Below are 27,719 nucleotides of genomic sequence, written 5' to 3'. Positions count from 1 at the left end.
AATTTGCCTACCTGGTTAAATAAAGGTTAAATAAAAATAAAAAAATAAAAAAAATTGTACATTCAAAATGTATTATCATTATTGCAAAAGCAGGATCAAGACTTTTATCAATTAAGGTGATATGATATTAATAGCCAACCATGCAAGATAGCATATTAGTTAATGAAATCACCTCATGAATATGGAGAAAACTTTTTTATTTCATTCCATTTCAATTAAATAAACTCAACAAGTAAAGATGAACTGAAAGACTATTCAAAAGTAACCACAAAAATGGTCAGGCTTCAATAACGGCAGTCCTTCCAAAAATAAATAGAACCTCCCTTCAAAACATAAATACAGTTCACTCAGTAGTTAAGAATAAAAAAATAAAAATAAAATAAATAAAAAGACTGCCTAGCAGGACAACAAATAATTTACAATAATCAAACAAAGACAAACAATTGTTTTTCAATGACGGCATAGCAACTGATCTAAACAATGCAGACCAGTACAAAAAATGACTCGATTACAGTGTTAAGTGAATACTCTACTTCAATGTCAGAGCCACATTCTACCCCCTTTCTTGCCATTTTATGTTAAAACACAACTCAACTTCAGTTGATCCCCAAACACCAGATAAGAGCAGAGATGCATGTAACTAGTAGCAGAATGTACAACATATGTCTCTGTGTATGGCTGGGTCAGTTGTAAGGCTGGTACATTGTTTTGCATACACTGTATCAAATGTGGAGTGATAGATACATTGTGTGTGTGTGTGTGTGTGTGTGTGTGTGTGTGTGTGTGTATGTATATACATACACATATATACACACAATGTATCTATCTACATATTAGTCCAAATATGAATTACAAAACTTTCTTTGGACATAGTCAACTGAGTGCAAAAGGACATTGAGATGTCACAATGAAAGTGTATGTATGAGGGATACAGTACCCCAGATAGGCGGAGGTGTCCATCTGTAGCTAAATAACTGATATGCATGAGGACCGCCAAGGCTAGGGTCAATTCTAATTAAATTACAGTCAAGTTAGGAAAATCAATGACTTGGAAATAAATTCACTGAAAATATTGTTCAAGTCAATTGTACAAGTCATTTTCTAGCCTTCATTGAAACTGAAGTGGAGAGCCACAGTCAAGCGGGAGCACTGCTGGACACCGGTCTCTCTTATGCAAGTGGCTTGGGACACTCAGTTGCTGTCCAAGTCCAGCTTTAGCAGAGTGTCCTGAGGGAGGAGATGGCTGTATTCTAAGCATATAGATCACATTCTTCACTTAAGCCCTTTAACAGAGGGCAGTCTGTCAGGTGAGGCACGGTTACGAGACACCAGGGTCCTTGGAGTCAATTAGATTACATTCATTCAATTCATCCTTTATTCATTTAAGGAACCCCAATTTTATCAAATTTAATTTATTCTTCATTCCCATTGAGATCTATAGGTTTTAACAGGAATCCCTTAAATAGAAGTTAAAACTCAACTTGATTGAATTTCATTAAAACTGAGACATTGCTCATAACGTCAAGTAATAAATTGTATTAAAATTCCTTCACTTGCTACATCGATTAAAAGTAAAAATGACCCATATTAGACGCTTCACTGGAGGAAATTATCCCCCCTTCATACTGTCGTGAATAAGCCCACTGACTCATCCTGTTCATTGGCAGGGCTTACCTTGATAGGACAAGTCTCAGGGGCAATGTATGAGTGGATCCTGGGACTCTTTCAGGGAGAAATCTTGGAAGGCGAGTGTCCTGGAAAGCTTGAACGCATCCCTCCACCACAACGCCACCCCCACCAACAGCATACTCAGGAACACTGGGTAGAATATAGAGCGATTCATTTGAGGTAAGATTTTATATAAAAAAATAATAAAAGTACTGCCACTAATTTATAGTTTAAATGTGTTTGTAAATAAGTTAATATATATGTCTTATTAGCCATTGAGAGCTTTGGATTTTAAGGTTCTATCTGCAAAAAGATTCAGAGATAATTGGCTTTAAAGTTCAGAAACCTTCGTTGGTTTGAATAGTGTCAAGAGATTTTTATCTTGTATTCTTTTGAACATTAACGGGGGTATTTTGAGTACTATATTGGTAGAGAAATTTTAACAGAACAAGGCTGTCGATAATGAAATTCTGACCAAAATGCAGATAGAACATAGTCAGTCCCAAGCGATCGATATATTAGGCCTTGTGTTCATATTTAAAATCATGCGTTACTGGCCAATCCTTAATAGACATTTATACTGAACAAAAATATAACTGAACAAGAATTTCAAAGATTTGAATGAGTTACAGTTCATAAGGAAATCAGTCGATTGAAATAAATTAGGCCCTGCTCTATGGATTTCACATCACTGGGAATACAGATATGAATCTGTTGGTCAGATAAACCCCCCCCCCAAAAAAAAAATTGGGCCATGGATCAGAAAACCAGTCAGTATCCGGTGTGACCACCATCTCCTTCGCATAGTGTTGATCAGGCTGCTGTGGCCGGTGGAATGTTGTCCCACTCTTTAATGGCTGTGTGAAGTTGCTGGATATTGGCAGGAACTGGAACACGCTGTCGTACATGTCGATCCAGAGCATCCCAAACATGCTCAATGAGTGACATGTCTGGTGAGTATGCAGGCCATAGAAGAACTGGAAAATGTTCAGCTTCCAGGAATTGTGTACCGATCCTTGCAACATGGGGCTGTGCATTATTATATTGCATAGCGGCGGATGAATGGCACAACAATAGGCCTCAGGATCTGGTCACAGTATCCCTGTGCATTCAAATTGCCATTGATAAAATACAATTGTTGTGCGTAGCTGATGCCTGCCCATACCATAACCCCACCGCCACCATGGGGCACTGTGCTCACAACGTTGACATCAGCAAACCACTCGTCCAGACGATACTATACACGCGGTCTGCGGTTGTGAGGCCGGTTGGACGTACTGCCAAATTCTCTGAAACGACTTGAGGCGGCTTATGCTAGAGAAATGAGGGGAGCACCCCCCTATCCACATCGACGGGTCAGTAGTGGAGAAGGTGGAAAGCTTTAAGTTCCTCGGTGTACACATCACGGACAAACTGAATTGGTCCACCCACACAGACAGCGTTGTGAAGAAGGCGCAGCAGCGCCTCTTCAACCTCAGGAGGCTGAAGAAATTCGGCTTGTCACCAAAAGCACTCACAAACTTCTACAGATGCACAATCGAGAGCATCCTGTCGGGCTGTATCACCGCCTGGTACGGCAACTGCTCCGCCCACAACCGTAAGGCTCTCCAGAGGGTAGTGAGGTCTGCASAACGCATCACCRGGGGCAAACTACCTGCCCTCCAGGACACCTACACCACCCGATGTCACAGGAAGGCCATAAAGATCATCAAGGACAACAACCWCCCAAGCCACTGCCTGTTCACCCCGCTATCATCCAGAAGGCGAGGTCAGTACAGGTGCATCAAAGCAGGGACCGAGACACTGAAAAACAGCTTCTATTTCAAGGCCATCAGACTGTTAAACAGCCACCACTAACATTTAGCGGCCACTGCCAACATACTGACTCAACTCCAGCCACTTTAATAATGGGAATTATGTAAAAATGTACCACATACCCTACATTACTCATCTCATATGTATATACTGTACTCTATATCATCTACTGCATCTTGCCATCTTTATGTAATACATGTATCACTAGCCACTTTAAACTATGCCACTTTATGTTTACATACCCTACATTACTCATCTCATATGTATATACTGTACTCTATACCATCTACTGCATCTTGCCTATGCCGTTCTGTACCATCACTCATTCATATATCTTTATGTACATATTCTTTATCCCTTTACACTTGTGTGTATAAGGTAGTAGTTGTGGAATTGTTAGGTTAGATTACTTCTTGGTTATTACTGCATTGTCGGAACTAGAAGCACAAGCATTTCGCTACACTCGCATTAACATCTGCTAACCATGTGTATGTGACAAATAAAATTTGATTTGATTTGAACATTAAATTCTCTGGCAACAGCTTTGGTGGACTTTTCGCAGTCAGCATGCCAATTGCATGCTCATTCAATTTGAGACATCTGTGGCATTGTGTGACAAAACTGCACATTTTAGAGTGGCCTTTCATTGCCCCCAGCACAAGGTGTACTGTGTAACGATCATGTTATTTAATCAGCATCTTCATATGCCACACCTGACAGGTGGATGGATTATCTTGGCAAAAGGAGAAATTCTCACTAACAGGGATGTAAATCAATTTGTGTACACAATGAGAGAAATAAGCTTTTTGTGCATATGAAACATTTCTGGGATATTTTATTTCAGCTTATGAAACATGTGACCAACACTTTACATGTTGCATTTATATTTTTGTTTGGTGTGTACATTTCTTTATTACAAGAAACAGACTAAGTATGCGGTCTCAATGTGGAACTAAGGCACGTGTCAAACAAGGGCCATTGGCCGAATTCGGCCTGTGACATTTCTATCTGGCCACGCAATGATTTGTATTGTAAATTCATTTTTGGCCCACGATGCGCTGCATTGCACTACAAGTCACAGCAAGTACTGCCAACGTGATGCACTCAAAATGGTAGTGCATTGCCACACCACACATGAGCCAGCCAGTGCGCTGTATCATGTCACTAATGGCACTTTCCAAGTTTCAGTTCAATGGGTCAATGCTGTAGCCTTCAGAAAATTTCATCTTGGTTGTCAAAAAGTTACTATAAAAAATTCATACAGTGCAGTCGGAAAGTATTCAGACCTTTACTTTTTCCACATTTTGTTATATTACAGCATCCTAAAATGTATTAAATAGTCCCCCCCTCAATCTACACACAATACCCAATAATGACAAAGCAAAAACAAGTTCAGACATTTTTGCTAATTTATTAAGAACAAAAAACTGAAATATCACATTTATATAAGTACTGTATTCAGACACTTTACTCAGTACTTTGTTGAAGCACCTTTGGCAGCAATTACAGCCTTTGGCAGCGATATGTCACTGACAGAGCTCCTCTGTGGAGATGGGAGAAACTTCCAGAAGGACTACCATCTCAGCAGCACTCCACCAATCAGTCCTTTATAGTAGAGTGGCCAGACAGAAGCCATTCCTCAGTAAAAGGCACCTGACAGACGCTTGGAGTTTGCCAAAAGGCACCGAAAGACTGAAGACCATGAGAAACAAGATTCTCTGGTCTGATGAAACCTAGATTGAAGTCTTTGGCCTGAATGCCAAGCGTCACATCTGGAGGAAACCTGGCACCATTCCTACAGTGAAGTATGGTGGTGCCAGCATCATGCTGTGGTGATGTTTTTCAGCGGCAGGGAGTGAGAGACTAGTCAGGATCGAAGCAAAGATAAACGGAGCAAAATACAGAGAGATCCTTGATTAAAACCTGCTTCAGAGCGCTCAGGACCTCAGACTGGGGAAAAGGTTCACCTTCCAACAGAACAACCCTAAGCTTGAGAGGATCTGCAGAGAAGAAATGGGAGAAACTCCCCAAATACAGGTGTGCCAACAAAGTACTGAGTAAAGGGTCTGAATACCTATGTAAATGTGATATGTATTTCAAAAACTGAAATTTGTAAAAATAAATAAAAAATTGGATAAAAAAAACGATTTAATCAATTATAGAATAAGGCTGTAATGTACCAAAATGTGGAAAAAGTCAGGAGTCTGAATCATTTCCAAAGGCACTAAAATGCCGTATTAGCTACTTATATAGACACTAATAAACTACAAATTAGTGGCCAATGTGTACCTTAAAATAAAGGGTTAGAGTTGTTTTGCATATAAACACCTGCTGTGTCTATATAAACCATAAGGCACTGACACATTTATATCACATATCATTTGAATCTTTCCTTACATCTGATTGATATGATCTTTTGTACAGTTCCACAGATGAGATACACTGCTCAAAAAAATAAAGGGAACACTAAAATAACACATCCTAGATCTGAATGAATGAAATATTCTTATTAAATACTTTTTTCTTTACATAGTTGAATGTGCTGACAACAAAATCACACTAAATTTATCAACCCATGGAATGGAGTCACACTCAAAATTAAAGTGGAAAACCACACTACAGGCTGATCCAACTTTGATGTAATGTCCTTAAAACAAGTCAAAATGAGGCTCAGTAGTGTGTGTGGCCTCCACGAGCCTGTATGACCTCCCTACAACRCCTGGGCATGCTCCTGATGAGGTGGCAGATGATCTCCTGAGGGATCTCCTCCCAGACCTGGACTAAAGCATCCGCCAACTCCTGGACAGTCTGTGGTGCAACGTGGGTTGGTGGATGGAGCGAGACATGTCCCAGATGTGCTCAATTGGATTCAGGTCTGGGGAACGGGCGGGCCAGTCCATAGCATCAATGCCTTCCTCTTGCAGGAACTGCTGACACACTCCAGCCACGTGAGGTCTAGCATTGTCTTGCATTAGGGGAACCCAGGGCCAACCGCACCAGCATATGGTCTCACAAGGGGTCTGAGGATCTCATCTCGGTACCTAATGGCAGTCAGGCTACCTCTGGCGAGCTCATGGAGGGCTGTGCGGCCACCCAAATAAATGCCACCCCACACCATGACTGACCCACCGCCAAACCGGTCATGCTGGAGGATGTTGCAGGCAGCAGAACGTTCTCCACGGCGTCTCCAGACTCTGTCACGTGCTCAGTGTGAACCTGCTTTCATCTGTGAAGAGTACAGGGCGCCAGTGGCGAATTTGCCAATCTGGGTGTTCTCTGGCAAATGCCAAACGTCCTGCACGGGTGTTGGCTGTAAGCACAAACCCACCTGTGGACGTCGGCCTCATACCACCCTCATGGAGTCTGTTTCTGACCGTTTGAGCAGACACATGCACATTTGTGGCCTGCTGGAGGTCATTTTGCAGGGCTCTGGCAGTGCTCCTCCTTGCACAAAGGCAGAGGTAGCGGTCCTGCTGCTGGGTTGTTGCCCTCCTACGGCCTCCTCCACGTCTCCTGATGTACTGGCCTGTCTCCTGGTAGCGCCTCCATGCTCTGGACACTACGCTGACAGACACAGCAACCTTCTTGCCACAGCTCGCATTGATGTGCCATCCTGGATGAGCTGCACTACCTGAGCCACTTGTGTGGGTTGTAGACTCCGTCTCATGCTACCACTAGAGTGAAAGCACCGCCAGCATTCAAAAGTGACCAAAACATCAGCCAGGAAGCATAGGAACTGAGAAGTGGTCTGTGGTCACCACCTGCAGAACCACTCCTTTATTGGGGGTGTCTTGCTAATTGCCTATAATTTCCACCTTTTGTCTATTCCATTTGCACAACAGCATGTGAAATTTATTGTCAATCAGTGTTGCTTCCTAAGTGGACAGTTTGATTTCACAGAAGTGTGATTGACTTGGAGTTACATTGTGTTGTTTAAGTGTTCCCTTTATTTTTTTGAGCAGTGTATATACACACACAACATATATATTATATATATATATATATATATATATATATAATACAATATTGAACCACCAGCTTTCATATGTTCATGTTCTGAGCACGGAACTAAACGTTAGCTTTTTTACATGGCACATATTCCACTTCTACTTTCTTTTCCAACACTGTTTTTTTGCATTATTTAAACAAAATTGAACCGGTTTCATTATTTATTTCAGACTAAATAGATTTGATGTATTATATTAAGTTAACATTAAATTAAAAGTGTTCATTCAGTATTGTTGTAATTGTGATTTACAAATATATATATATATATATATATATACACACACACATCACCTTTTTTTTAAAATCAAATACATTTAAAATGTTTTTTTTTTTTTTAATGGCCCGATTTATCGGTATCTGCTTTTTTTGGTCCTCCAATAATCCGTATCGGTATTGAAAAATCATAAAATTGTCAGACCTCTAATCTAAACCCTGTGAAATCCCGTGCAAGTTGGAGACTAAGCACAAATTAGATCGGCCTACTAATTTATATATTTTAGACATCATAAAAACAATTGAGAATTTTTTCAAATATTTCTTACAAATACCGTTTAGAATATGAATATGTAGTTGAGCCTGGGTGAATATACAGTAGGTCTCCAAGACCAATATTGAGAACCTCCAATCCAGCCTACCCCAACAAGGGCTCCACAGCCACTCCAGTGGGCATGGCAAGCCCTTCTATCAGGAGGCGTTGTACAGAGCCGCCCAAACGGGCCACGTCGATGGAGTGAGTGCCAGCGTTAGTCCAGTAGAGATGCTCATGGATCCAGTCCACAGCCAGACCCAGGACAGCACCATGGCTTTTCAACAGCAGAACAGGATCCAGGGGCTTCCCATCCATGGGGATCCTACAGGATAGATCAAACAGAAACTAACATCTAGGCCTATTTCACAGAAAAATTACCTGTGGTCAACATTAATGCTATTATTAAGGGACAGATTCAGAAAGTGTTTTTAAACTGAGGTGTGTACCTGTTGTTACGAATCCCTCTGGCCCGACAATCTAGGGGGGGATGGTAATGGGACCCGTAACACAACTCATGCAAATTATTATAGTGACAACGTAACAGTGAGAACAAAAATAACCACAGACAACTAAATTACTACCGTCAAACACTCAAGGTTTATTTAAAAACACACGGTAATTGGGGGGGAGCAGGAAAAGGGGCTGAGCTGGACCCAAGGAATGAAAGAATAATAATTCAAAAACACCCCTAAGCTAGACTAGCCTACTTCACAAACAGCTAACTAACTAACCAAAAATACAGGGGGTGGTCCGCCCAGTTCTAACTAGTGTTTATATAACAAAGTTTACCTACGGGAAATGTATGCCCAAGGGCGACTTGTCTGGTTACCCCCTTTTCCCACCATCAAACAAACTCTCAAACACCATAACCAAAACAATACTCACAGGTGGGGACAAAGTGGCATGCAGATGCAAAACACACAAGCGATCTACAGACAGAAGGCATTTACAAAAGAGATTGAGCTGGGGAGAAAACAACTGACAGGGGTTTTAAACCAAGGGAAAGGGACTGTGATTGGGTAAGGGAAAAGGAGCAGGTGTCTTCCGATTAGCGACTGATTGATGACTGATTGGGGAATGATTATTGTCACCTGTGAGTAGGGGAGAAGGAGAGAAAAGAAATACACACAGGATACACACAGAACACTTGTATCCGTAACACCTGTAGATAGATCCTTGTCCAGGCCTTGCCCAGTAGACAGTGTGGTTTGCACTGAGGGCAGCCATAGGCCCTGGTCCCAGTAAGTGAGCAGCTATCTCCCTGTACTCCATACCTGCAGTGTTGACCCGGGGTACCCCCTCAGAATTGCTCAACACCAGCTGAGCCACATCTCTTGGAGGTACACTCAAAATCAGTCCCAGCCACTCACCCAAGAATAACACAATTACATCAACAAGCACATTGAAGAGAAGGGCATCAATGAAGGTAGACAGATATGTACATCAAAAGAAAAACTTGTACACTGCTCTTGCCAATATTACTTTGTTTATTCGCTTATGGTACTGGCAAGAGCAGTGTGCATGTTTTTCTCTTCTTTTAAAAGTTGCACTGCCATTTCCTGGCTGCTAAAATTCGAATAGTTCACCTAATTTCAGTTTGTGACAAAACAAGCATTCATTGTGTAGAGAATCATTGTAACATCTAAACCACTGAAATCTTTTCCATAACCAAAAATATTGTATTTTCAGCTGGTGTACAAGATTGAATGTAAAAGATGCAAAAACTAAACTTAGGAACGGGAAGCATAGAAATAGCGCACAGTATTTCCTTAAAGCTACAATATGTAACTTTTTGTGCGATCCGTAACTTTTTGTGCGATCCGACATTCTCCTTACCACGAGAATGAAAGATCCAGAAATAACATTTGTGTGAATTTGGTCGGATCGCATAAAAAGTTACATATTGTAGCTTTAAGGAAATACTTGATTCTCCCTTCACAAAGATGAAAGGCCTGGTAATCATTGCCAGGGTAATGGACTAACTTGCATGATCTGGTGTTGGAGAATACATTTGGATTTCTTATACTTCCTATTCACTAGAGAAATAGTCAACTACATTAATAACCCTGATCACAAAAAATTACTGCTTCGCTCAACACACCCCTTGTTCAAGCCCTCTGTTCCGCACACATTCACAAGGTCAGAAAAAAGTTACTTGCAGTAAATCATTGACATTCACATAAAATCCTGTTAGATAAAGGAAGCTGTCAAGTGGCGCAAATTCCCCACCTTGGGCAGGTGGGTTGGTAAATATTTGAGCTGGGTTACAATTTGACAGGACCCAGATCCAAAAGGAAAATATTCAAAGAACTTATTGTACCCTAAGTCCTGGTGCAAACAAAAATCAAATCAAATGTTATTTGTCACACACACCGAATACAACAGGTGTAGTAGACCTTACAGTGAAATGCTTACTTACAAGCCCTTAACCAACAATGCAGGTAAGAAAAATAAGTGTTAGGTAAAAAAATAGAAACAAATAATTAAAGAGCAGCAGTGCAAATAGGGACAATGCAAATAGACTGGGTAGCCATTTGATTAGCTGTTCAGGAGTCTTATGGCTTTGGTGTAGAAGCTGTTGAGAAGTCTTTTGGACCTAGACTTGGCGCTCCTGAGCTGAGCTGTAGTCAATGAATAGCATTCTCACATAGGTGTTCCTTTTGTCCAGGTGGTAAAGGGCATTGTGGAGTGGAATAGAGATTGCATCATCTGTGGATCTGTTGGGGCGGTATGCAAATTGGAGTGGGTCTAGGGTTTCTGGGATAATGGTGTTGACGTGAGCCATGACCAGCCTTTCAATGCTCTTCGTGGCTACAGGCGTGAGTGCTACGGGTCGGGAACAGCTGACGCTCTCATGCATGCTTCAGTGTTGCTAGCCTCGAAGCGAGCAAAGAAGACATTTGGCTCGTGTCACTGGGCAGCTCGCGGCTGTGCTTCCATTGGAAGTCTTATAGTTTGCCAGCCCTGCCACATCCGACGAGCATCAGAGCCGGTGTAGTACGATTCAATCTTAGTCCTGTATTGACTGACTGTTTGATGGTTCGTCGGAGGGCATAGTGGGCTTTCTTATAGGCGTCCGGGTTAGAGTCCCGCTCCTTGAAAGCGGCAGCTCTATGCTTTAGCTCAGTTGCCTGTAATCCATGGCTTATGGGTATGTACGTACGGTCACTGTGGGGACGACGTCATCGATGTACTTATTGATGAAGCCAGTGACTGATGTGGTGTACTCCTCAATGCCATCGGAAGAATCCCGGAACATATTCCAGTCTGTGCTAGCAAAACAGTCCTGTAGCTTAGCACCTGCGTCATCTGATCACTTGTTTATTGACCGAGTCACTGGTGCTTCCTGCTTTAGTTTATGCTTGTAAACAGGAGGATAGAATTATGGTCAGATTTGCCAAATGGAGGGCGAGGGAGAGCTTTGTACGAGTCTCTGTGTGTGGAGCAAAGGTGGTTGAGTTTTTTTTTCTTCCTTTGGTTGCATAGTTACATGCTGGTAGAAATGAGGTAAAACGGATGTAAGTTTCCCTGCATTAAAGTCCCTGGTCAATAGGAGCGCCGTCTCAGGATGAGCGTTTCCTGTTTGCTTATGTTCTAAAAACAGCTCATTGAGTGCGGTCTTCGTGCCAGCATTGGTTTGTGGTGGTAAATAGACGGCCACGATATAGATGAAAAAACAAAGTGTTGGAGAAGAAAGTGAAAGTGAAAACTCTACAGCTTATCATGAGATACTCTACCTCAGGTAGAGGTCGACCGATTAATCGGAATGGCCGATTTCAAGTTTTCATAACAATCTGTAAAAAAAATGTTTACACCTTTATTTAACTAGGCAAGTCAGTTAAGAACACATTCTTATTTTCAATGACGGCCTAGGAACGGTGGGTTAACTGCCTTGTTCAGGTACAGAACGACAGATTTTTACCTTGTCAGCTCGGGGATTCGTTTTTGTAACCTTCCGGTTACTAGTCCAACGCTCTAACCACCTGCCTTACATTGCACTCCACGAGGAGCCTGCGTGGAAGGCTGACTACCTGTTACGCGAGGGCAGCAAAAAGCCAAGGTAAGTTGCTAGCTAGCATTAAACTTATCTTATAAAAAACAATCAATCTTAACATAATCACTAGTTAACTACACATGGTTGATGATATTACTAGTTTATCTAGCATGTCCTGCGTTGCATAAGATGCGGTGCCTGTTAATTTCTCATTGAAGTGCTTACAGCCTACTTCGACAAACGGGTGATGATTTAACAAGCGCACTTGCGAAAAAAGCACTGTCGTTGCACCAATGTACCTAACCATAAACATCAATGCCTTTCTTTAAAATCAATACACAAGTATATATTTTTAAACCTGCATATTTAGTTAATATTGCCTGCTAACATGAATTTCTTATAACTAGGGAAATTGTCACTTCTCTTGCGTTCCGTGCAAGCAGTCAGGGTATATTTTATTTTTATTTCACCTTTATTTAACCATGTAGGCTAGTTGAGAACAAGTTATCATATGCTACTGCGACCTGGCCAGAATAAAGCATACCAATTCGACACATACAACAACACAGAGTTACACATGGAATAAACAAAACATATAGTCAATAATACGGTAGAAAAATAAGTCTATATACAATGTGAGCAAATGAGGTGAGATAAGGGAGGTAAAGGCAAAAAAAGACCATGGTGGCAAGGTAAATACAATATAGCAAGTAAAACACTGGAATGGTAGATTTGGAAGAATGTGCAAAGTAGAAATAGAAATAATGGGGTGCAAAGGAGCAAAATAAATAAATACAGTAGGGGAAGAGGTAGTTGTTTGGGCTAAATAATAGATGGGCTATGTACAGGTGCAGTAATATGTGAGCTGCGCTGACAGCTGGTGCTTAAAGCTAGTGAGGGAGATAAGTGTTTCCAGCTTCAGAGATTTTTGCAGTTTATTCCAGTCATTGGCAGCAGAGAACTGGAAGGAAAGATGACCAAAGGAGGAATTGGCTTTGGGGACCAGTGAGATATACCTGCTGGAGCGCGTGCTACGAGTGGGTGCTGCTATGGTGACCAGTGAGCTGAGATAAGGCAGGGCTTTACCTAGCAGAGACTTGTCGATAACCTGTAGCCAGTGGGTTTGGCGACGAGTATGAAGCTAGGGCCAACCAACGAGAGCGTACAGGTCGCAATGGTGGGTAGTGTATGGGGCTTTGACAAAACGGATGGCACTGTGATAGACTGCATCCAGTTTGTTGAGTAGAGTGTTGGAGGCTATTTTATAGATGACATCACCGAAGTCGAGGATCGATAGGATGGTCAGTTTTACGAGGTTATGTTTGGCAGCATGAGTGAAGGATGCTTTGTTGCGATATAGGAAGCCGATTCTAGATTTAATTTTGGATTGGAGATGCTTAATGTGGGTCTGGAAGGAGAGTTTACAGTCTAACCAGACACCTAGGTATTTGTAGTTGTCCACGTATTCTAAGTCAGAGCCGTCCAGAGTAGTGATGCTGGACAGGCGAGCAGGTGCGGGCAGTGATCGGTTGAATAGCATGCATTTAGTTTTACTTGTATTTAAGAGCAGTTGGAGGCCACGGAAGGAGAGTTGTATGGCATTGAAGCTTGTCTGGAGGTTAGTTAACACAGTGTCCAAAGAGGGGCCAGAAGTATACAGAATGGTGTCGTCTGCGTAGAGGTGTATCAGAGAATCACCAGCAGCAAGAGCAACATCATTGATGTATACAGAGAAAAGAGTCGGCCCGAGGATTGAAGCCTGTGGCACCCCCATAGAGACTGCCAGAGGTCCGGACAACAGGCACTCCGATTTGACACACTGAACTCTATCAGAGAAGTAGTTGGTAAACCAGGCGAGGCAATCATTTGAGAAACCAAGGCTGTCGAATCTGCCATTAAGAATGTGGTGATTGACAGAGTCGAAAGCCTTGGCTAGGTTGATGAATACGGCTGCGCAGTAATGTCTCTTATCGATGGCGGTTATGATGTCGTTTAGGACCTTGAGCGTGGCTGAGGTGCACCCATGACCAGCTCTGATACCAGATTGCATAGCGGAGAAGGTACGGTGGGATTCGAAATGGTCGGTAATCTGTTTGTTAACTTGGCTTATATGCAGCAGTTTGGGCCGCCTGGCTCATTGCGAACTGTGTGAAGTCTATTTATTCCTAACAAAGGCCGTAATTAATTTGCCAGAATTGTACATAATTATAACATAACATTGAAGGTTGTACGATGTAACAGCAATATTTAGACTTAGGGATGCCATCCGTTAGATAAAATACGGAACAGTTCCGTATTTCACTGAAAGAATAAACGTTTTATTTTCTAAATGATAGTTTCCGGATTTGACCATATTAATGACCTTAGGCTCGTATTTCTGTGTGTTATGTTATAATTATATTTGATAGAGCAGTCTAACTGCGCAGCAGCAGGCTCTAAACTTTAGAGCCTGCTTTAGCCTTTAGAGCTTTAGCCTTTAGAGTCTAAAGCATTCATTCAAACAGCCCTTTCGTGCGTTTGCCAGCAGCTCTTCGCAATGCTTCAAGCATTGAGCTGTTTATGACTTCAAGCCTATCAACTCCCAAGATTAGGCTGGTGTAACCGATGTGAAATGGCTAGCTAGTTAGCAGGGTGTGCGCTAATAGCATTTCAAACGTCACTCGCTCTGAGACTTGGAGTAGTTGTTCCCCTTGCTCTGCAAGGGCCGCGGCTTTTGTGGAGCGATGGGTAACGATGCGTCGAGGGTGGCTGTTGTCGATGTGTTCCTGGTTCGAGCCCAGGTAGGGGCCAGGAGAGGGACGGAAGCTATACTGTTACACTGGCAATACTAAAGTGCCTATAAGAAAATCCAATAGTCAAAGGTATATGAAATACAAATGGTAGAGAGAGAAATAGTCCTATAATTCCTATAACCTCAACCTAAAACTTATTAACTGGGAATATTTAAGACTCATGTTAAAAGGAACCACCAGCTTTCATATGTTCTCATGTTCTGAGCAAGGAACTTAACGTTAGCTTTTTTACATGGCACATATTGCACTTTCACTTTCTTCTCCAACACTTTGTTTTTGCATTATTTAATCCAAATTGAACATGTTTCATTATTTATTTGAGGCTAAATTTATTTTATTGATGTATTATATTAAGTTAAAATAAAAAAGTGTTCATTCAGTATTGTTGTAATTGTCATTATTACAAATAAATACATTAAAAAAAAGAAATTCGGCCGATTAATCGGTATCGGCTTTTTTTGGTCCTCCAATAATCGGTATCGGCGTTGAAAAATCATGAATCGGTCGACCTCTAACCTCAGGCGAGCAAAACTTTGAGACCTCCTTAACCAGCTGTTTACAAATATACACAGACCGCCACCCCTTGTCTTACCGGAGGCAGCCGTTCCATCTTGCAAATGCAGCGTAAAACCCTGCCAGCTGTATGTTATCCATGTCATCGTTCAGCCACAACTCGGTGAAACATAAGATATTACCGTTTTTAATGTCCCATTGGTTGGGTGATCATAGCTTGTCTATTTTGTTATCCAATGATTGTATGTTGGCTAATAGGACTGATGGTAGAGGCCAATTACACATGCGCCGTCGGATCCTTGCAAGGCACCCCGACATCGCCGTCTCTTTCTCATGTGAATGACGGGGATTTGGGCCTTGTCGGGTGTCTGAAGTAAATCCTTCAAGTCCGACTCGTTAAAGAAAAAATCTTTGTCCAGTAAGAGGTGAGTAAATCGCTGTCCTGATATCCAGAAGCTCTTTTCGGTCACGGTGACAGAAACATTATGCACAAAATAAGTTACAAATAAATGATATTTTTTCCACTAATAGGTCTTTTGACCTATTTTGTACAAATACCAATTAGTGAAGAAAAAAATGTTATAATTGGGCTGCCTTTCTAATTGCAGCCATTGTATTTACATTTGTGTTCTATCTATGTCACATACTTTGAAGTGCAGTCTATCACAAGCTTAATTTGAGACATTAAAATCAACCAATTATCACAGATTCATTGTAGTGCGCTGGTGCGACCAATGACTTGGGCCATTAGTTATTTATTTATTTTATTTTTTTACCCCCTTTTCTCCCCAATTTTGTAGTATCCAATTGTTAGTAGTTACTATCTTGTCTCATCGCTACAACTCCCGTACGGGCTCGGGAGAGACGAAGGTCGAAAGCCATGCGTCCTCCGAAACACAACCCAACCAAGCCGCACTGCTTCTTAACACAGCGCGCATCCAACCCGGAAGCCAGCCGCACCAATGTGTCGGAGGAAACACCGTGCACCTGGCGACCTGGTTAGCGTGCACTGYKCCYRGCCCGCCACAGGAGTCRCTAGTGCGCGAYGARACAAGGATATCCCTACMGGCCAAACCCTCCCTAACCCGGACGACGCTAGGCCAATTGGGCGTCGCCCCATGGACCTCCCGGTCGCGGCCGGCTGCAACAGAGCCTGGGCTCGAACCCAGAGTCTCTGGTGGCACAGCTAGCACTGCGATGCAGTGCCCTAGACCACTGCGCCACCCGGGAGGCCCTGGGCCATTCGTTTTTCAACAAACACATGACCTGGGACCAACTGTTGGTCTCTGAATTTAACTTGGTCACATCACATGGTCAGGAAAAACTCTGGGCCCTATCAATGACTCTCGGAGATGCCACTCACCCTCACATTGGGTGTCGTGCACCAACCTCATACCAGCGGGACAGTCACAGAGGAAGCCCCTCGGCAGGTCTACACACAGGTGAGAACAGCCGCCATTGCTCACCAGACACTCATTCTGATCTACATAGGGAGAGATACAGGGTCAGTGACAGGGAAGAGTGAATACAGGACCAATCAATGTGTATTTATTTATTTTGCTCCTTTTCACCTCATTATTTATATTTCTACTTTGCACATTCTTCCACTGCAAATCTACCATTCCAGTGTTTTACTTGCTATATTGTATTTACTTCGCCACCATGGCCTTTTTTTGTCATTACCTCCCTTATCTCACCTCATTTGCTCACATTGTATATAGACTTATTTTTCTACTGTATTATTGACTGTATGTTTGTTTTACTCCATGTGTAACTCTGTTGTTGTATGTGTCTAACTGCTTTGCTTTATCTTGGCCAGGTCGCAATTGTAAATGAGAACTTGTTCTCAACTTGCCTACCTGGTTAAATAAAGGTGAAATAAAAATAAATCATTCAAATTAGTCAACAGTTCACTATAGCAGCTAGACACACATATTTAAAGATTGTGATAAGGGAAATTACCTATCCAAACAGAAAGCTGACTACTGTATATCAGGGAATGCATTACAGGATGTGAAACAGAGCTCGTTTGTACTTTCATAGCACACGGATCAAAAAATATCTGCTCGATAGAGAATTTAAAGTGCTTTTAGTCAAGGGCTAGGCTTAGTCTGTGTCCGGGACACAAGCCCTTAGTTAGAGAATATCAAAAGCATTACATTTTTATGGGCAACAAACCACCTCAAAAGACTATTAGTCGCAACAGTAAAGAGATCACTGTTTTACTATAGCATGTGTTCATATGTGCTATATATACACACACACACACAGAATTCTTACTATTTATTGAATTACTGAAACCATAATTAAAGGAAATAATCATAGGTCCACTGTGTCTGTAAAAGGAACAAGTAGGAGTGAAGTTCTTTTGCCCTCTGCTGGTCTATAAGGATGAGAGCAGCAGAGCATGGTTGTGTTCAAATTAGACAAGTCCAGGGGGTCCCTGTTTCAGTCTGTATTCTTCCGTTTTCTGCCTAATGATATAGATGTAATAAAGTGTCAATAGTTCTCACCACAGTCGTCCTCGTCGCTCGCGTCAGCACAGTCCGGCGAGTGGTCACACCTCCAGGAGTGAGGCATACATTGGCCGTCCCCACAACTGAACTCAGAGCTGAAGCAAGTGTGAGGGGCCCGGGTCTGGCCAAAGGGACATGCGTCGGGACCCACATCCTGCCCAGCGGGGCAGTTGCCTGGCAACGCAGCTCCCTGTCCGCTCACAGAGGAAGGACTCGGCTGTACAGTTCTTATGACAGGATATGACTTATGACAGTTCTTATCCACAGTCGTCAGTGCCATCACAGCGGAAGAGGGATACACATCGCCTACTGCCACAGGCAGTCATCCTTCTTACATTGGAGCAAACCTGGGAAAGATGGAAGCCCAGAGGGCAATTAGTGGTCATGTACTTTAAATAAAAAGGGACTTACTACATTTTTACAAAGTCTGCATCTATTATTTTCAGAGGGGAATACAAATAAATGATCACATTAAACTGACTAACTTTCCGATGGGGTCATTTTTCCTTTTGTAAACTTTTTCTGATTGCTGTAATGCTTAAATCCCTCTGGAATTTAAGCAAATGTTTAATTTGTGCAACGGCTTAGTGAATGTGGCCCATAGTGTTTAAGATTATGAAAGAGGCTCTTAAAATTGGATTGATGAAGAAATGTGCACTTCGTTCATACACTGACGTTGAGCATGTGTAACTTGAGCCCAACCCAGGTGGCAGAGGTATTCTCTTTCCCTTAGCTCTTACCACAGGTATCCTCGAATTCGTCAGAGCCGTCATGACAGTCCGCGGTGCAGTCACAAAGAGCACTCTGGGAAACGCAACCTCCATCTGTACACAGAAACCCTGGGCAGGTCCACTCCCCTGAAACACAGCCAAAATAAGAATATCTTGTCACAATTACAAAATTGTCATATGCAATTATTACCTTCTCTCAATACATTTTATATACATGTGATCTGGATCATATTCATAGTGCACGGTAGAAAAACATTTTGGAATGGAAAACAAAAAAGAGCATTTTTTTTCCCCTCCCCGTTTTGGTCTGTTTGGTGTCTAGTGAACCTGATCCAGATGGTACAGTGATGACACAGGTGTACAGACCTACAGTATGCTCCAGCAGAAATGTCACAACTGATATGGCCACGTATTAAAATCAGCAAACTCAAACCCTGGACTTTGACATCCCCGTTACTGGACGCTATCAAGTTAGTACAGTTACATGCTGTACTGTGACATTCAGTCTCCCCTATGATCCAATGGTCTTATTTTTTATTTTTTTATCCCATTTTCTCCCCAATTTTCGTGGTATCCAATCGCTAGTAATTACTATCTTGTCTCATCGCTACAACTCCCGTACGGGCTCGGGAGAGACGAAGGTCGAAAGCCATGCGTCCTCCGAAGCACAACCCAACCAAGMCGCACTGCTTCTTAACACAGCGCGCCTCCAACCCGGAAGCCAGCCGCACCAATGTGTCGGAGGAAACACCGTGCACCTGGCCCCCTTGGTTAAGCGCGCACTGCGCCCGGCCCGCCACAGGAGTCGCTGGAGCGCGATGAGACAAGGATATCCCTACCGGCCAAACCCTCCCTAACCCGGACGACGCTATGCCAATTGTGCGTCGCCCCACGGACCTCCCGGTCACGGCCGGCTGCGACAGAGCCTGGGCGCGAACCCAGAGACTCTGGTGGCGCAGCTAGCACTGCGATGCAGTGCCCTAGACCACTGCGCCACCCGGGAGGCCCCCCGATCCAATGGTCTTTAATAAGGTAAAAACCCCTCCACTGTCACTCCCTGCTGCAGAATTCATCACTGCCATCCTCACAATCGCCGTCCCCGTCACACACCCAGAGGCCGAGGATACATCTCCCATTCCTGCACTTGAACTGTTCACAGGTCGGCAGGGTGTTACCTAGAGTGCCTACAAATGAATAAATGCATTTTGAATATTATATACTTAGAGGCTACTTACTCTACAGAAAATGAAAAACGAAGTGGCTACAGAAACTTTGAATGAATGACTTCAATTTGGGGTAGTCCCTACACTGCAGTAGCATGTCAAACATTTTACAGCATGTATTATGTTTTCATAACGTGCTATCAAGTGCAGAGCTGCACTTGATAGCGCATGTTATGAAAATACTTGCTTTAAAATGTTTGACATATTACTGCATAACCTGTTGAGAACTTGTGTTATGGCTTTTCAACCTCCGCTCTGAATCCACGATATGGCAATATAATAGAACTCAGGAGGGTTTTCTTTAATGGAAGGTTCTCTGTCAAACATGTAAAGTGTGGTGTACCGCAGGGCAGCTCTCTAGGCCCTCTACTCTTTTATATTTTTACCAATGACCTGCCCCTGGCATTTAACAAAGCATGTGTTATTGTTTTTATAAGAAACATGAATGTGTTGTAAATTCCAAATTGTTTGCATATTCAACTTTCACACAGCACTGACACACACTTACCCCACCAGACATGCTACCTGGGGTCTTTTCACAGCCCCAGGTCCAGAACAAATTCAAGGAAACGTACAGTATTATACAGAGCCATGAGTGCATGGAACTCCCTTCCATCTTACATAGAGGAAGTGACCAGCAAACCTGGTTTCAAAAAATAATAATAAGCAACACCTCATGGCACAATGCCTCTCCCCCATGTGACCTACTTGTGTGTACAATGCATTCGGAAAGTATTTAGACCTAGGGCTGTTGCGGTGACCATATTACCGCCACATCTGCTGTCACGAGTCATTAGAGGCCTACCAAACTTGCTAACTGCCTGGAACTCAGCACTCTAATGTCCCTCTAATCACTGACAAATGCAAATGTAATCAAAAATCTAAATCAAAACACTTCATGAGAGTCCAGGAGCTCATGTTGCGCAACATTACTATAGGCTCTGCAATTGCGTGAAAAAAAACAGTGATTGCCTCTTATTTTCTATTTTTAACATAACACTTTTTTTTTCTTAAAACATTGTAAGTAAGCATTTCACTGTAAGGTATTGTTGTATTCAGCACGTGACAAATAAAATTTGATTTTTACTAAAAAGAGGATCCCATCAGCTTTCAATAGGCTAGGCCTACTATATTTATTTCTGAACTTTCCTAATATTAAGCGCATTGCTTATATTTGCAACAGTAGTACAGCCTACCTGGCTGGCATGAAAATTAACCACCTGAAAAGCATCCTCCATTCACTATTTAAGTGTATAGATGACATGCATTTTTCCCCACTGCATGATAATGGTCCATTCAAAATCAAAACATTTTACACATGATTTAGTATATGGAAAGACAAGATTAAATCAAGAACAGTCTGATGGGTGACACTATTAGATTATCACTTGTGAATGATGCCCAGCATAAGAAATAATGCCTTTTTTTTGCAACTTTATTGAATCATAGTCTCACACCTGATGTTGCCAAGCCCATACGCCTATCTGTTTTGAATCACAACTAAAGTGGCCAAATAACTTGTTAAAATTAGGAACATTAATCCGCTTTACAAGTGGTGTAGAGCCTAACTGGCATACATAAGCAGGGTGTGAGTTTCAAGTTTGGGGAAGATCATTTTCACCATAAACATGCACCTTAAAAATAAAAGCATTACATGCATAATTGCATTTGCGGTCACTTTTGATAATGGTGTTTCCGCTAATGGAACATTTGCACGTATAGCCTACTACCATGTGTGCATTGCTGCGCTTATGTGAAGAAAGAGCCTAAGAGTTTATCAACAAATGTTCTGATCTGTTACGTCAGCCACACTGCGTAAAAAAAAGTTTGGGGGATGCTAGTGGTTGTATTCACTTGGGATCTACCGCATCCCACAACTGTCCCAGACTGCTTGGAATATTTATTTCTCGCACAGAATAGGTCGACTTTAGTACTATGGGGGATAGTAGATTGACATAGGCTACTGCTTTTGCTGTTCGTTAGGCCTACTCATCTTGTTGGCTGACGAAAAGTAAATGTGGACAATTCTTCCAATATCTTCAATATGCACCTTGTAATTGGATAAGGACGCATGCAGTTGCGTCCCCGATTTGTCTGTCTTCCCTGGTAGCCTGTGAGAAAGACCTTGTCACGTAATGGAGAGCCATGCGAGTGAAAGGTAGGGCACAACGGCCACAAGAGACAGATTTTTTAGGGTGCATTACGACAACACTAAGGGGATGCTGCCGTGAAATTCTAGGCATTATCAAGTGCTTGTCAAATTGTGAATGAGAGACTGATGAAGTGTGTGCAGCCTGCACAAAAAACAATGCAGAGCTCATGCCTTTAAAGCTACTTTTTTCAAATCAGTCGCATCATGCAGCCTTACAATGGATTAAAAATACTTCGGAAAGTATTTAGACCCCTCGACTTTTTCCACATTTTGCTACATTACAGCCTTATTCTAAAATGTATTAAATTGTTTCCCCCCCCCTCAATCTACACACAATACCCCATAATGACAAAGCAAAAACAGGTTTTTAGAAACGTTTGCCAATATATATTTAAAAAACTGAACTATCAAATTTACATAAGTATTCAGACCTTTTACTCAGTACTTTGTTGAAGCACCTTAGGCAGCGATTACAGCCTTGAGTCTTCTTGGGTATGACGCTACAAGCTTGGCACACCTGTATTTGGGGAGGTTCTCCCATTCTTCTCTGCAGATCCTCTCCATCTCTGTCAGGATGGATGGGGAGCATTGCTGCACAGCCATTTTCAGGTCTCTCCAGAGACGTTAGATCGGATTCAAGTCTGGGTGGGCCACTCAAGGACATTCAGAGACTTGTCCCGAAGGCACTCCTGCGTTGTCTGGGCTGTGTGCTTAGGGTCATTGTCCTGTTGGAAGGCTAACCTTGACTGCCTTCAGCTCATCTGCAATGAAGAGACCGGTGTGTCTGTTGTCCCTTGTGTCTGTGCTCTTGTGGAATACTGGTTGAGGGGTAGAGAAGTAGTTAATTATTCCTTGCCCACGAACAGTCCCTTGTGTCTGTGCTCTTGTAGAATACTGGTTGAGGGGTGGAGATGATGTAGTTCATTATTCCTTGCCCACGAACTATCGACCACCCATCAGAGATGATTGCAATACAGTCTGCTTTCTCTATGATTTGCTTGACCTTCACTTGAACTCTGTTGAACTCTGCATCCAGCAAATGAGTAGATAAAGCATGTCTGGTTGGAGGGGTGTATGCTGGGCGAAGAACATTCAGAAATCTCTTCCAATACACATTGCCTGTGAGCATTAGAGGTGAACCGGTTGCATACACAGCTTGAGCAAGACATTCATCAGCATTTCTCTGACTACGTTCTTCCATTGAGTGAAAAAAAAACGTCTGATTCCAGGAGGACCATGAGCTGTTGCTATCGATAAGGTGTCTGATTCATTGAAACAGTCAATGAAACATGTATGGAAATAGGTGAATTAACACCCCTCAGTTAACAGGCTCAAGCAAGCTAAACCCCACATGGTAGCAAAAACTAACTAGCAGAAATTGTTAAAAGTTAGAAATGATTTAAACACACTTTGCTGTAGGCTACTATATACTAGTTAACAAAAAAATTGTCATAAAATATATTCACCCCACCCAGTATTGTAATCAAAACTTAACAGAACGCATTTAGTCCTTGGCTCAGACAGTGTAGTAGTGTGTGGGCTCAATAGCATCTCATTAGTGTGCAGGATCTTGAGAATCGGCTGTACATGTGATTGAAGAGCGCACTGCACATGATGGAAGAATGCACTGTGCATGCAGAGGGTTGCAATTTCATTGAATTGGGAATAGTTTAACCAAAATATGCCACAAGACCTAGAATTGCCTTGTGTATCCCACAAAAAAGGTTCACTGTTATAAGCTAATCATGTATGTCATGATATTGTCCGTGTCGTCGTTCAGCCACGACTCAGTGAAACATAAGATATTACAGTTCTTAATGTCCCGTTGGTAGAATAATCGTAGGTCATCCATTCTATTTTCCAGTGATTGCATGTTAGCAAGTAGAATTGATGGCAATGGGAGTTTACTCGCTCACCTACGGATTCTCTAAAGGCAGCCTGATGATCTGCGTCCTCTTTTCCTCCGCCGTTTCTTCACGCAAATGACATAAATCTGGGCCTGTTCCTGGGAGAGCAGTATAACTTTCTCGTTTGACTCGTTATAGGAAAAAGCTTCTTCCAGTCCGTGGTGATTAATCCCAGTTCTGATGTCCAGAAGTTCTTTTTGGTCATAAGAGACGGTAGAACCAATATCATTTTTTAACTTATTTTGTACGTAAGTTACCAACGCAAATAAATAAATAGCACAATTGATTACGGGCATGTAAAACGGCAGCCATCCGCTTCAGCGCCATTTTAAATGTTAAAATAAGCTAAATTTTCTTCATATCATGCTTCTTTAAACCTGTCTAAAATAAATAATGGATTTATTGTGACGGTATAGGCTACATTACATGGATTTATTAGACTCTGTTAATAACGGGCAATTACCGCGAGACCGACAATTATTTAATTTTTGTTCACCTTTATTTAACCAGGTAGGCCAGTTGAGAACAAGCTCTCATTTACAACTGTGACCTGGCCAAGATAAAGCAAAGCAGTGCGACAAACACAGTTACATGGGATAAACAAACGTACAATAACACAATAGAAAAATCTATATGTAGTGTGTGCAAATGTAGTAAGATTAGGGAGGTAAAGCAATAAATAGGCCTTAGTGGCACAATAATTACAATTTAGCAATTAAACACTGGAGTGATAGATGTGCAGAATATGAATGTGCAAGTAGAGATACTGGGGTGCAAAGGAGCAATAACAAAAAAAGAACATGGGGATAAGGTAGTTGGGTGGGCTATTTACAGATGGGCTGTGTACAGGTGCAATGATCTGTAAGCTGCTCTGACAGCTGATGCTTAAAGTTAGTGAGGGAGATAAACTCAAGTTTCAGTGATTTTTGCAATTCGTTCCAGTCATTGGCAGCAGAGTTGGATAGGAAAGGCGGCCAAAGGAGGAATTGGCTTTGGGGGTGACCAGTGAAATATACCTGCTGGAGCACGTGCTACGGGTGGGTGCTGCTATGGTGACCAGTGAGCTGAGATAAGGCGGGGCTTTACCTAGCAAAAACTTAAGATGACCTGGAGCCAGTGGGTTTGGCGACTAATATGAAGCGAGGGCCAGCCAACGAGAGCATACAGGTTGCAGTGGTTTGTAGTATTTGGGGCTTTGGTAACAAAACGGATGGCACTGTGGTAGACTACATCCAATTTGCTGAGTAGAGTGTTGGTGGCTATTTTGTAAATGACATCGCCGAAGTCAAGGATCGGTAGGATAGTCAGTTTTACAAGGGTATGTTTGGCAGCATGAGTGAAGGATGCTTTGTTGTGAAATAGGAAGCCGATTCTAGACTTCATTTTGGATTGGAGATGCTTAATGTGAGTCTGGAAGGAGAGTTTACAGTTAACCAGACACCTAGGTATTTGTAGTTGTCCACATTATTCTAAGTCAGAACCGCCCAGAGTAGTGATGCTAGGCGGGAGGGTGGCGATCGGTTGAAGAGCATGCATTTAGTTTTACTAGCATTTAAGAGCAGTTGGAGGCCACGGAAGGAGTGTTGTATGGCATTGAAGCTCTTCTGGAGGTTTGTTAACACAATGTCCAAAGGGCCAGGAGTATACAAAATCGTGTCGTTTGCATAGAGGTGGATCAGAGAATCACCAGCAGCAAGAGCGACATCATTGAAGTATACAGAGAAGAGAGTCGGCCCGAGAATTGAACCCTGTGGCATCCCCATAGAGACTGCCAAAGGCCCGGACAACAGGACCTCCGATTTGACACACTGAACTCTGAGAAGTAGTTGGTGAACCAGGCGAGGCAGTCATTTGAGAAACCAAGGCTGTTGAGTCTGCTGATAAGAATGTGGTGATTGACAGAGTCGAAAGCCTTGGCCAGGTCGATGAAGACGGCTTTTAGCGATGGCAGTTATGACATCGTTTAGGACCTTGAGCGTGGCTGAGGTGCATCCATGACCCGCTCGGAAACCAGATTGCATAGCGGAGAAAGTACGGTGGGATTCGAAATGGTCGGTGATCTGTTATCTTGGCTTTCGAAGACTTTAGAAAGGCAGGGTAGGATAGATATAGGTCTGTAACAGTTTGGGTCTAAAGTGTCGCCCGCTTTGAAGGGGGGGATGACCGCGGCAGCTTTCCAATCTTTAGGGATCTCAGACAATACGAAAGAGGTTGAACAGGCTAGTAAAAGGGGTTGCAACAATTAAACAGATAATTTTAGAGAGGGTCCAGATTGTCTAGCCCAACTGATTTGTAGGGGTCCAGATTTTGCAGCTCTTTCAGAACATCAGCTATCTGGATTTGGGTGAAGGAGAAATGGGGGAGGCATGGGCAAGTTGCTGTGGGGGGTGCAGAGCTGTTGACCGGGGTAGGGGTATCCAGGTGGAAAGCATGGCCAGCCGTAGAAAATGGTTATTGAAATGTGATTACCGTATATTTATCGGTGGTGACAGTGTTTCCTAGCTTCAGTGCAGTGGGCAGCTGGGAGGAGGTGCTCAAACCATATTCTGCAGTCTCAGAAATTCAACCTGATGAGAGTGAGGATGAATTACCTGTGGTGGCAGGTGTGGTGCAAATCTCCAAGTCCGATCCATATGTAGTTTCAGGCTGGGTAGAAAATAAGTTAGGTACTGTTAAAATCGGTGAAGATAGCGAAGTCATTCAGAGGGAGCGGGCACTTCACGTCACATGACTAGGGACAACAGCAGGGCGCCTTTGAAACGAGTGATTATTCTGGTGGCGTTTTAAGTGTGTCTGCGGTACAGTGGTTTTGAATTTGTATTAAAGCAATGTGTGTGTGTGTTTGTGTGGGTTTAGTTGGTGGTGCAATGTGTCCCTCCCTCCCTATTTTGTTTATCAAAAACGTAACTAACCACACTACCGCACAGTAGGTGGCAGCATGCACAAACAAAATGTGTTGACGCTATGATACCAAATAAGTATTAGTGTACCCATTGTTGGATTACTTCATGTAGAAAAAGGAATTCTTAATTCAAACGAACCACCTGCAGCTGGACACATTTTACAATATGCATGTTTGGCCGAATCGAGAACGAAGATAGTAAAGCCATGTTAAGGTTGTTCGAAAAATCTCTGTGCTATGCAAAACAGTGCCTAATTGAGCATAACATTGGCTAGCTTCAATGTAACCAAAATAGTTTTTACATCGACGCTAACCCGTTAATCTGTTAACTAGCTAATGCAACTGCAATAAATGTGGGCCTCACGTCATAAAACAGCTGCTAATCGGGCGATGGCAATGACGTTACACGCGCCACCAATGCAACATGACGAATACCAATAAAACACATGTGCAAATATGTAACTGGCAAGTTTATCTTACCCCAAATATAATGGAAGGTTAGTAACTGAGTAAGAAGTATTCTACGAAAGTTTACATTACTCTGTGTCTGCAGTTAGAGGCACGTGGAAATGACGTAATTGTGCTTTAATAAGGCGAGCTGTGTTCAAAACGAAAGTGTTGCAATGTGTTCTGAAATCCAAACTAATCACGTCTGTGAAGCTCCCACGTCTGATCAAGACGTAAATCCCTTTCCTGGTGCTGATGCCGCGCTCAAAGCAACTGGGAACTCGGAAATCGCCGACTTCTGTCTTCAGTGTGTTCAAAACAACTGGGAACTCCAACTTGGAAAAGCGATAAAAATGTTCATCCAACTCGGAATTCCAACTCTGGAACATGGGCCTCTTTCTAGAGATCCGCATTTCCGAGCTAAATATCACTGACGTCATGATTTGACCTCATATTTTTCAGAGTTCCCAGTTGTGTTGAATGCAGCTTAAGTCGCATGCATTAATGTCAATAGCGTGCCAC

The 27,719-nt window shown here is 42.5% G+C and overlaps 1 protein-coding gene across 9 annotated transcripts; it reads right to left on the bottom strand.

Moving 5' to 3' along the window:
* Window positions 1-53: 53 nt before the first annotated feature.
* LOC111952563 (low-density lipoprotein receptor-related protein 8) lies at window positions 54-27,339 on the bottom strand. 9 transcript variants are annotated; one of them, XR_011474124.1, is made up of 6 exons: window positions 27,231-27,339; window positions 18,576-18,692; window positions 17,833-18,182; window positions 16,683-16,802; window positions 8,127-8,342; window positions 54-1,818 (listed from the first exon to the last, which is right to left on the bottom strand). XR_011474124.1 is itself a non-coding variant. In XM_023971381.2 (5 exons), exons 1-5 carry the CDS (start codon window positions 8,964-8,966, stop codon window positions 1,215-1,217), a joined length of 465 nt encoding a protein of 154 aa, XP_023827149.1. In that variant the 5' UTR covers window positions 8,967-15,834; the 3' UTR covers window positions 54-1,214. The 9 variants fall into 8 exon arrangements, 4 of the variants coding, with proteins under 4 accessions (XP_023827149.1, XP_023827150.1, XP_023827148.1 ...); XR_011474121.1 differs by lacking the exons at window positions 16,683-16,802; window positions 17,833-18,182; window positions 18,576-18,692; window positions 27,231-27,339 and adding exons at window positions 8,467-8,497; window positions 8,906-15,834 and having other exon boundaries at window positions 54-1,227; window positions 1,675-1,818; XR_011474120.1 differs by lacking the exons at window positions 16,683-16,802; window positions 17,833-18,182; window positions 18,576-18,692; window positions 27,231-27,339 and adding exons at window positions 8,467-8,497; window positions 8,906-15,834.
* Between the last annotated feature and the right edge of the window lie 380 nt (window positions 27,340-27,719).

This window comes from Salvelinus sp. IW2-2015, linkage group LG26 (assembly GCF_002910315.2).
Source record: "Salvelinus sp. IW2-2015 linkage group LG26, ASM291031v2, whole genome shotgun sequence".
Lineage (NCBI taxonomy): Eukaryota > Metazoa > Chordata > Actinopteri > Salmoniformes > Salmonidae > Salvelinus > Salvelinus sp. IW2-2015.
Note: the sequence above shows the minus strand (reverse complement) of the source record. Positions and strands in the feature narration are given on the sequence as shown.